Raw genomic sequence first — 12,054 nt, 5'->3', positions numbered from 1 at the left:
GCGCGTCTCTCTCTGAGTGCATCCAGTCTCCATGACCAGCGCAGATCATGCCACCTTAAGGACCCTATAGCTAGCATGCTAAAGAGTTCTAATTCTGTGATATTTTAAGAAGTTAAATTGATCTCCTCTTAAATATGAAATAAAAATAAGTTGAAACAATTAAAATGAATTCAATCATTCTCAGTCAACTTTTTATTAGGCCAAGCAAGAGGAATAAATTGAACACTATCCACCAATTTAAGTAAGCAACAGCATTTTCTGTTCATCAAAACTTTGTTGTCTATAAGCATTTTCTCGGGGTGGGGGTGGGGGGTTAAATGGGTGGTGTCTCAATGAAAAAAGAACGTTTAAACTATGTATTTATACCTTTATCATGTTGTAAATTTTGCATTTACTAGGGGGAGGTAAATGCAAAATGTTGTAAATTTTGCATTTACACCCCCTTAGTAAATTCAAAATTTACAGCATGATACCTTTATATAAAATATTTTTCTCAAGTCCAAAGAACATTTTTATTTGTGTATAAAGGGTCCTTAGGTGTAACCACTGTACGGTAATGGAAAACTGGTACTTTTCCCGCTACTTAGTCTTCAAAATTGTTCTTCAAACAGTGGAGGCATTGAGGATGTCAAGATTTTACATGTGTTTATCCAGGAGATGTGACTCTCTTATTATGGCGAAATCTTTAGAGATATACCAATTCTGCATTTATACAGGGTAAAATAAGGCAACAGGTGATATTGCATATTTGTTCCCATACCAAAGTCTTCCTGGATCTACGATGCTACAACATTAGTAAATGATGAAGTATGAATAAGTCATCATATGTGAAATATAAAGTCAGTATTGTATATTTGCACTGTCTATCTGAATAGCACAAATCAATCAGCAATTCGATTCCAGGGGGTTATGATAATTTCTATAAATCAGTATCATTTTTCATTTAAATGTGCTTCTTTTTAAACATCAGTTAAAGCCATAATTTTATCATATTAATCTAAATACATTTAATTCCAACAGTTATTATTTTACCATGTGCGCTTTATACATCTTAAATAGAATATATTTGTTTGTTGTTTTGAGTTACACCAGATAAATCCATGTTATATATCTAAGGGCCAACTTTTCACCACGTATGCTTTGCTTGTGGTATTCAAAGAGATCTTAGCAAGCTGTATACACGTGTATGAAGAACGGATTGCTGGCACTTGCTTTGAAAACCATGCTGTAATAACTTCAATACACAAATCTTGAAAAAGATTGAAATATTTGTAAATACAATATTTCTTGCTTCAAAAACTTGGCAAGATCAAAGTTTGGAGATAGGACAAGAATCTGAGCTTTCCTTTAACCGATAGATATGAAAAATCGCTCTCTATGCAATCTTCCAAATGCACTTTGTCAAAAATTTCGCCCCCTCTACTTTCAAGAAAGGAACTGATTGTGCTATCTAAATTTGCTCTTAACATCATTGGTGATAAGATGTGTACATACGTATCTTTTTTCCTAAAAGATTTCATTGATAAGATTTTAGACATGCTTTCCGATGCAATTTCTATTTTAGGAACTCATTATAAAAAGGGATATTTTATTCTGCAATAAAGTGCGATAAATATCTATGTACGGTACTCTGTTAACATATGTTGATATTGTGTCTTTACTAATTATATTTTAAACGTCGTATTGGAAGATTTGAGACACGCTGATTCCCATTTCATTTCTCAAAGGTTTACAGCATTAACAACAAATGAATCGACAAATAATGAAATATTGGCATATCAAAGTCAGAATGGACAAAATTAGTCTACGATAAAGGAAAAAAAAACAACACAAGCAGAAAAACACTACCTCAGCATACAACATTGATAATTCATCCCCAACATACAAAATTGATACTGAGTAATGCATCCCCAGCATACACTATTTGTAAAACATCCCCAGCATACAATATTGGTAAAGCATCCCCAGCATACAGTATTGGTAAAGTATCCCCAGCATACAGTATTTGTAAAGCATCCCCTGCATACATTATTGGTAGAACATCCCCAGCATACAATATTGGTAGAGTATCCCAAGTACACAATATTGATAATTAAAGTATTCCCAGCATACAATATTGGTAAAGCATCCGCAGCATACAATATTGGTAAAGTATCCCAAGCATACAATATGGGTAAAGTATCCCCAGTACACAATACTGATAAAGCATCCCCAGCATACAATATTGGTAAAGCATCCCCAGCACACAGTATTGGTAAAGTATTCCAAGCACACAGTATTGGTAAAGTATTCCAAACATACAATATTGGTAAAGTATCTTTAGCATATAGTGTAAATCAACCTGTCCAGATATCAAAATCTTTCACTTTAAAAGTAATGGATAAATCTACATTAAATGTCACAAAAAAGGGCAATATAATTTACAGTTACTTTTGAAATATGCTTATATAGATATTCATTATGTAACGTATTTGTTCTTTAAAAATTAATTTGTATTAACCTCCTAAGCACAGATGTCAGTTATAGGCATCAATTAAAGCTTTCTGGGTCTGTGTTATATATACCAGCATCAAATTTTCATTCAGGAAATCTCTTCAAACCTCACTCTGTTTCTAACAACAAAATACTTGCCAATTAATGCTATATGTGAATGACATCGAGATATTAATCAGGAATGCAGCAATCAAGGTCAACACCAAAACGAATTTATATATAAAAAATGTTTAGGGTTTCTAAGTTGGTACATGCATAAGACACTGGATTTGTAAACATTGTAATTTGATATGCCCCTTGATCTTGTAGAATTTACACTTTTTAAAGTCGTGCTCTTTCTAAACGATTGCTTCTCGTAATGTTAGATGGCCTGATTTTCAAGTAACGAACTCAAACACTCGAACAAGTGGACATGAAGAGATCAGATACGAATCAGCACCGAGGCAACTTATTCCACTGAACTTCCGTTATAAGTTGACTGATCTTCAAGAATGGAAGGAAATTGGCATCGAGATAGACGAATCTCTTTTATTCTTATCATCTGAATATTACGTAGATAATAGATAGATCGGGGATGTAAATGTGAGCAACAGATAACATCTGCAATTATTTTTTGTAGACGCTTTGAGTTAATTTCGTCTCGGAAAGAGAATCGAGGGGAGGTTGATTGTGATTACCATTAGTTATGAGGAGGAGTTGATGTTGGAGTTGATTGGATGAGTTACGAGGGTGGAGTTAATTGTATTAGTTACTACTGAGGTGGAGTTGATTGGATGAGATATGAGGGTGGAGTTGATTGTATTAGTTACTATTGAAGTGGAGTTAATTGGATGAGTTATGAGGGTGGAGTTGATTGTATTAGTTACTACTGAGGTGGAGTTGATTGGATGAGTTATGAGGGTGGAGTTGATTGTATTAGTTACTACTGAGGTGGAGTTGATTGGATGAGTTATGAGGGTGGAGTTGATTGTATTATTTACTATTGAGGTGGAGTTGATTGGATAAGTTATGAGGGTGGAGTTGACTGTATGAGTTACTATTGAGGTGGAGTTGATTTAATAGTTACGAGGATGGAGTTGATTAGAGAGTTACGAGGGGTGGTTTCGTGTAAATTTTGAATTGCTGGGTGGAAGTAAAAAACAAAATTTACAACATAAGTTGTCATGTTGTAAAGTTTGCATTCACCCTCATTCAGTAAATTAAAGATTTACAAGATAGTGAAGTTGATAAAGAACTAAACGCAGTAATAAAATTACTTAAAGAGGCTGGGGGTGGCCATTTTTAGACTATATTGATCTCCTTTAGAAGAAGAGCTCCATATGAAGATATAGAAAATGATCAAATTTTAAAACTAAAATTTTTGAAATTTTTCTTTGCCAAATGATAGTTGACAGCTTAAGGATGGATTCTTGTCAGCATTTTACGTCGTCAATGGGTCTCCATAAATTATGCAAGTCGTAAAATGCAAAATTCATATTTAATTATACTGAAGGAAAAACTATTAGTTAATTTGTCAGTTTAAGTAATGTTGAATCTATTTCTTTTGAAATTAATAAATTTTTCGTAATATTTTCTTTGATTTGCGACAATCGCCATAATATTCGCAGTTCGGTAGCGAATGTCTACATGTCCAGATCATTTTCCGTAGAAAACCCTGAGAGGGTTGTTTTGTAAAATCTACAAACTGTGAACATTATCGAAGCATTGCAGAAACCCAGGGACAGTTATGACAAATTAAATCATAGTTATTTATGCCCGGGAAATTACGATCAGCCAAAAGGGAAGCTTGAACTTGAAGCTAGGTCACAAACATGTGCAAGATTGCAGATCCACGTTGCCTCGTCTGAAGTCATGTCGTGTGCAGTGAGCATGTAAGTTAGTTATATATGTCTGAAGATTTTTATAATTTTGAAATTGAATTCAATTACATGCTGGTTTGTATTGATTTATGGGAATTCGCACGGAAATTATAGTCCTGTTATCAATATTTCGTCTGCTTATTCCCGCGACTTGTCAACATTTGAAGAGGATATATTTCGTGTGTTCATCAGGTTTATGAATAATAATTCACAAAAATAGCATTTTTTGTATATGATTACAACAAATTTTATATTTTAACTAGCCTACTTTGTTCAAGACACAACAATCATCAAGTTATTAGAAAAGTAAGGTGTCCCGCTTGGGTACAAATCAAACGGAAAAATAACTTGATATTGTATGTAGAAATATCAATAATATTGAAACACACAATTGTCTAATAAATAGAGCAAAATGAAACATTATTGTTAAAAAACTATTTATATTATTGTTTTTTTTTTTTTTTTAACTTTCTGTACTTTTAGGATAAAAAATGTCTATTTATTTATATCCAATACATTATAATATAAGACATTATGCATAGGGTGAATTCACCATGCATCGGACACCCTCGCACTTCAACAAGTTCTAGCGATATCGCTACCGACCGAATATTATCAAAATGGAACTTAATATGTAATATGTGGTTAAAATATAAATTTTTGACACAACCGCGCCCTATTTATTGAGAAAATATCATTAAAAACAGATTTTTTCGGAATAAGTCAGAATTCACCATGGATCGGACAATATTCACCATGCATCGGACATACGATATTTTAACCAGAAAAATATCATACCTTGATCTCCGTGCTTTAAAATGAGTGATATCGAAACATTTTTATCTTTAATTCAAAAATTAAACTTCTAATTAAATTTGAATGACTTTTTCGATCCACAAATGTGAAGAGATTTTAGTCGCATCACATCGCCTTAGAAAAGATTTCCAATGCTAGTAATATGGCAATTCGCGCCTTTGTCTCGTGGGTTATCATCATCTAGTTTAAAGAAATAAATTGAGTCCACTTCTAGTCGTCATATATCGATTATTTGTATTTTCACTGAAAATTTAGAGTTTCTATTTTTTATTTCCGTAAAAAACAGCTGTCATTTGGGTTTTATATGAAAATGGAAGTGATTACCCATGCATCGGAAAGTGTCCGATGCATGGTTAATTTGTGTCCGATGTACGGTGAAATAAACATACTAGTTAAAAACAACTCTAAAATATATTATTCTAACATTGAAGTAAAATTTTTGAAAAATTTCTGTAAAATAATCAATTATTGATAAATTTTACTTAGGTCCGACCTGTTCCTTTGACATCTATTTAAAAGAAGGACAACTCTAAAAATTGCAAAATCGTAAAATTCTGGTTACTCCCCTTTGATGATGCAAACTATGACGTAATTTCAAGGCCATTCTTGTGGTATTTTTATCACAACATGAAAATAAAAATCGGCATCATTAAAAAGTTTAAATCTTCCCCTTTAAGACAGAAACAAGTAAAAACACGAGGAGACTCGGGTTCAATGAAAGTTTATTGCTTAAAGTTGTCCGAAGCAAGGTATGTGTCCGATGCATGGTTAACTCACCCTATGGTAGAATCTATTAAATTATCTATCTTCATTCATTTAAATCAATAAATGAAATACAGATGAGATAAGTTGTTTAATCTTATAATCAATTTCTATTAATTTAAAAAAAGTAGTCTAAGGGATGTGCATGTTTAATTCTTAGGAGAAAATCAACCCTACTTTACCCTAGACTAGAAAAAAGACTGGAGGTCAGAATGCAGGATGATTGAGCAAGGAGTGCTGGCAGATGGACTATTGAGGTACATGTATAAGAAATATGGACACAACTTTATCTAACTATCATGTAATGCAGCATCTGTGTTGCTATGTAAAATATATTACTTTTTTTTTAAATTATAGGTCAACAAAAAATTTGGACTTTCATCAGGTGGACACATGTTCAGCAAGAAATTCTCACATCAAATGAATGATGGCTGTCTGTGGAAAAGAGATTTTCTCAGAATATATCGCAGATCAGAAGCAGGAATTACATATTTATCTGATCAAAGAAATGTTTTTGTAGAAATGTGGAAGTCAATGCATGTTATCATAGTCACTGCTGCTTGTTGCATGATTCCATTCTTGATTTTTTTCAGGAACTTTCAGTCAAAAATAGTTTTATTTATAATTATATAATGTTTAATTATTTGATTCCCAAGTACCCGATACAGTGCACACTTTGTAGAATGTGATTACTTTACAAAATCTTTGATTCAGATTTGAAATCTTACTCCCAGAGTGAATTTTTCAAGCATTATCTTTCATTAGATTACAATGTGAAGATTTACATGTACTGGCATTACAACAACTTGTAAATGATATATACCTAGCTCTATGTATTCAGTTGCTTTACATTTTCAAATACAGTTAAAATCTTAAAATACAGTTCTGGAATACATAAAAATGTGCCTGCTTTAGATCATTTAGTTAAAGGGTGATTTTAAGCAAGAGCATGCCGAACAAAATTGCTGGTAGTGGCCGGGTTAAAATTTAGATTTTTACAAATGAACTACATACATGTACTTGCAGTAGAAACCCTCAAGAGGTAATTTTTAATTCATTTCAATATAAGTTATTGACACTGATCAATAAATGTTTGTGCTACAAATTCTTAAAAAGAAATTTCATCCTTGAATAAGTATTTTGCATCTAAATGTGAAATTAAGTTTGATAGCTGCATGCATATTATTGTTACAAAGTTCAAGGATGTCATTTTCAGGCAAAGATGTCAAAGGGCATTTGATTGTCATAGATGGCTTTTTTGTTATCTTAAAACTCCAGCAAATTTTATGCAATATGTGATCACAATGAGGACAAACTATATACTTATAAATGTGTGTAGGTATTTATTGTCCCTCGCTTTCGCGAAAGAGAGGGGACATTAAATCTCATTCGTCTGTTGGGCTGTCTGTCACAAAAACTTTAACCTTGGCCATAACTTTTGAGTGAGAAGAGATTGGGCTTTTGTATTTCACATGTACATTACCTGTAACAAGACCTTTCCAAATATACTGTGAATTTTGACCCGTGGCCTTGGCCTTGAAGTTTGACCTACTTTTCAAAAAAATTAACATTACCTTAAATTGGTCATAACTTTTGAATGAGAAAAGATAGGACTTTCATATTATGCCTGTTTATTACCTGTGACAAGACCTTTTGAAATTATACTATGACTTTTGACCCCGTGACCTTGAATTTTGACCTACTTTTCAGAAAATTAACATTTCTTTAAATTGGTCATTAAATTTAAATGAGAAAAGATAGGGCTTTCATATTAAATATGAACATTACCTGTAAGAATACCTTTCCAAGTGTACTATGATTTTTGACCCCATGACCATTACCTTGAAGTTTGACCTACTTTTCAAAATTTTTATCTTTGCTTATAACTTTTGATTTAGAATAGTTAGGGCTTTCATATTTAACATGTGCATTAGTAGCGACAAAGTGTTTCCAAGCATGCTATAATTTTTGACCCCTTTACCTTGACCTTCATGTTTGACCTAAATTTCAAAAATTTTATATTTGGTGATTACTTTTGAATGACATATGATAGGGTGTTCATATTTGACAAGTGCATTACCTGTGTCAAAATGTTTCTGAATATGCTATGATATTTGACCCCGTGACCTTGACCTTCCAGTTTGACCTAATTTTTAAACATTTCATCAGTTTGCTAACTTTTGAAGGAGCAAAGATAGGGCATTCATATTTGACAAGTGCATTACCTGTGACAAGCATTTCCAAATGTACAATGATTTTTAATCCCATGACCTTGACCTTGAAGTTTGACCTAATTTTTAAAAAGTTTATCATTGCTAATAACATTTGATTGAGAGAAGAGATGGTATTTACATTTGACATGTGCATTACCTGTTTCAAGACCTTTCTGATTGTATACTCAGGTTTCTAATATTTTTTTTTACATGTGCATCACTTGTGAGAAGATCTTTTGGATTTTATTATGATATTTGACCTCATGACCTTGATCTTGAAGTTGATCTTGAAGTTTGATGTAGTTTTGAGAAGCTATAGTCTTTGCCATAACTGTTATTAATTCAATAATTTATGTTTTTTTGTATGATGCACAGATAAGACAGGACAAACAAACAAGACAGTTAAAATATGCCATAAATAATGGCATCCCATCCACTAAGACATCGAAAGCGGGGGATCACAATTCTTTGAATTTGCTTGTTGTTTTCAAAACTCAGTTTACAAATGTAAAATATCCAATAATAACATAATACCAGGGACCTATATGTATATAACTACATATACATGTATAGGCATATATATTAGTCCCTCTGATATTCATATATTAAGCTTTGAATGGCATGTTCACTATACATGTATTTTGATTTCATGTTTATGTCATAAATAATGTATTGAAATCTTTTCCAGTCTATGAAAATTTTATGTATGATTTTTCTCATAACTTTTTGGAAGGTTTATTATTTATTCCTGGTTATATTAAAGGTCAAGTTGCTTTGAATTAGTCCTGTGCATGTGAAGAATGTATGTGATAATTTTTCTGTAATTGCCACTAGAAAATTGATGTATTTTATAAAATTGTCAAACATAACATTCATAAGAATAAAATGACAGAGGAAATTCGAAATGAATATTTTGAATATCATTAGTGTAAAATACCATAAAAATAGAATGTATAACTGGGAGAAATGAATGTATTTATGTCACAATTACACCAAATTGATATGTTTTTGGGGATTAAAATTTTTTTTATAGACATTTAAAACACTCTGCAAAAATGAAGATTTCAGAAAGTATAGAGCAAATTCGGGCTAATTTTTTTTTCGATAATTTGCCTGATTACTATATCTTTTTTACCTTGTAAATTAATCTTGAACCTTTGAATATTCATCAGACAGAAATCTAAATATTTGACATTATATGGTCAATTGTAAAAATTGAGATGAAATTTCATGTGAATTCATAAAAACTGAGAATTTTGAAAAAATATCGAGGAAATTCGGATTAAATATATTTATTGAATATAAAGGATTTCGTGTTATCTTTTCACCAGCTCATTTCATATGAATTAGTCATCAAAAATAAGTAACAACTTTAATTTTATTGTGAAAGATATTTTTTCAGTCAGCAAAATTTATTCATATGCATAAATTTCAAAACTTCTCTGTGTAAAAGTACTATTTTTAAGACTGACTTTCAAATGACCTTGGCTGAAAATCAAGGCCGATGACACCAAAGTTTTTGGATGTTAAAAGAGTGTAAACAGTCTGAATATTGAGTATTCAGAAAATCAAGATTCTGCCATTATAAGACATATGAGAAGAATCCATCCTTAAGATATCATATCTAAAAAATTAAGTTAAATCTGGTGGTTAATTTGTGGTTAATTTGTTGACCCCCCAGCCTCCTTAAGTCTCAAGAAATGGGAAATACGTATGAAAAGGGGGTAACAAAATTAGAATTGATATACAAATAGTATGTTCACGCCAACCTTCATCCCCATAAAAACTTAAGAAATCTAACAGGACAATCCTTTCACTGTGAAAGAACGTATTGTTATACCAAATATACACCATGCACGTATTGGGGAGGGGGGGGGGGGGCAGGGTGAACAGAAAGGAAGGTGAAACCTAACACACATACCCCATACACACACACACATGTACACCAACACACACGAAACAGGAAATTCGAGTTGGACAATTTTCCTTTTTTATTTTGGTTGTCAAAGATCTTTTCATGTATGTTCTGGCTGTCCCCACCCCTTTTCAAAACGATACTATGTGCCTGTACATTACGTTGTTACGAGTCAAGAGCACCAAGGATTTACAACCGAGAGGTTGTGTCAGGACAGGCAACGAGGCAAAATGCCAGTCTGGACGGTGCCCCCCTTTCAAAAAACAATACTATGTGCCTGTGCATTACGTTGTTATGTGTGCCATTTTAACCAAAGCTATAAAGGTTAAGTCTATAGAATGTGCTTGCTAAGTTCTCAGCGATCATCCTGTTCCATTATGCAAACTAAAACGAGCATTAATCCGAAGTGTGTTCATTTAATTACCTGTTTAAAGAGCAATAACTCAGCTTTAACAGCTTTGTGTGAAGTTCCCAAACGCAATTTGTTATAGGAAAGATTCTATCCTAGATGTATGAAGAGGGGAAAATAATTTTTTTCAGAAAAAAATTCGAGTAATTTTCTTTTAGAACCTGGTAATCTAACTGGGATTCCAGACCACGAAATCACAAATTACAACCTTACCTTTCTTATAATTATGCAATCTTTATCTTCATCTGACTACTCCAAATTAACAAAAAACATTGTATTCTGGTCAAATATTTCTGTACGTCACTTAGAGAGTACAACCATTCAGAGAAAGAAGTTCCACTGAAAGCCCCCACCAAGAAAGTACGACATAGGAAAGTTCCGGTGACGTGAACCCACTTTTATTCATTCAATTCATTGTGAATGATTTTTCCTTTTTGATGAGCATGAATAGACATTATGTACACTAAGCAATCTATTTAAAGTTTTCGGTTTAGGGTAACTGAGAATTTAAATTTTTTTGTGAAGTACGATGTAAACATAGTGTTTGCGGATTCTATTTACCTTGTAACCGAGAAGAAGCGGGTATTTTTTTTAATTATTTTTTTTTTATATTTTCTTTAATTTAATCCCGCTGCAATAAAAGTCAGACTTCGTGGATAATATTTATTTATTTATTTTACACTTGAAACGTGAATATACAAGTATTTGGACCGATCTCATTTCACAACAAATCTTGGTTCTTCGAAAGATATCCTCAGGATATTGCACTAAGTTGAAATCTTTGCAAGAAGAGAGATCACCATTGATTAAATTCAACTCTCATGTATTGATTTCAAAAACATTTTACGAGTTAGTTTAACTAAATCTCGGACATTTTAGTTATCGACACTGCATAAGCACCTGGCGTGACAAATACTCTTCAACCAGTAACAGTTAAGGCTGAAGACGGAATCACCAAGTTGATGATGCAACACATTTTCTGGGAAAGTGTGAAATTCTTGGCACATATCTTGGAATTCAACGATGTCCAGTAGTCCCCGGATCTTCTTCGTATCCCTCGTCGTCATAGTAATCTTCCTCTTCCGGAATGTCAGCCTTGCTGTAACGGCTTCCGCTCCGCATGCGACTTGGCATGCGTGAAGACATCCTGCCGTCATTTTGTTCCAGATGCCCATTCCATGAAATGTCATACGGAACTGCTCTTTTTCGGACTACAACATATCATAAAGAGATTAGTGAAAGTTGCAATATCAAGTTCATTATATTTGTTGTCTTTACATGTTACATCATTGAAAAACAAGAGGCCCAGGGGCCACATCGCTCACCTGAGCACTATGGCTAGGAAAACGCAGAAATCAGTTCAGTCTTGAAAGGTTGAAAAGTTTAAATAAACAAGAGGCCCATGGGCCACAACGCTCACCTGAGTAACTTTGGCCCTGCTGTTCTTCACCTGATTTCCTACGTTGTTATACCTTTTGTGGCCCTACCCCCCATGGTCATGATATGAACAATTTAGAATCTACACTACCCAAGGATGATTCCACATAAGTTTCAGCTTTTCTGGCTCAGTGGTTCTTGAGAAGAAGA

The 12,054-nt window shown here is 33.0% G+C and overlaps 1 protein-coding gene and 1 long non-coding RNA gene across 2 annotated transcripts in view; one reads left to right on the top strand and one right to left on the bottom strand.

Annotated features, from left to right (window-relative positions):
* LOC133171528 (uncharacterized) overlaps nt 1-9,835 on the top strand; it is a 213,946-nt gene extending 204,111 nt beyond the window's left edge. The window contains exon 3 of the long non-coding RNA XR_009718814.1: nt 9,781-9,835. This is a non-coding gene — a long non-coding RNA (uncharacterized LOC133171528). The remainder of the gene's footprint in view (nt 1-9,780) is intronic.
* Nucleotides 9,836-11,459: 1,624 nt separating this feature from the next.
* LOC133171634 (glutamic acid-rich protein-like) overlaps nt 11,460-12,054 on the bottom strand; it is a 5,967-nt gene continuing 5,372 nt past the window's right edge. Inside the window, exon 2 of the mRNA XM_061306423.1 lies at nt 11,460-11,678. Coding sequence (XP_061162407.1) covers nt 11,485-11,678 — 194 coding nt within the window. The 3' untranslated portion in view covers nt 11,460-11,484. The remainder of the gene's footprint in view (nt 11,679-12,054) is intronic.

The sequence above is a fragment of the Saccostrea echinata genome, unplaced genomic scaffold (assembly GCF_033153115.1).
Source record: "Saccostrea echinata isolate AGI-Se365-2 ecotype Australia unplaced genomic scaffold, CSIRO_AGI_Sech_v1 ptg000054l, whole genome shotgun sequence".
Classification (NCBI taxonomy): Eukaryota; Metazoa; Mollusca; class Bivalvia; order Ostreida; family Ostreidae; genus Saccostrea; species Saccostrea echinata.
This window is presented reverse-complemented; position numbering and strand designations above follow the sequence as displayed.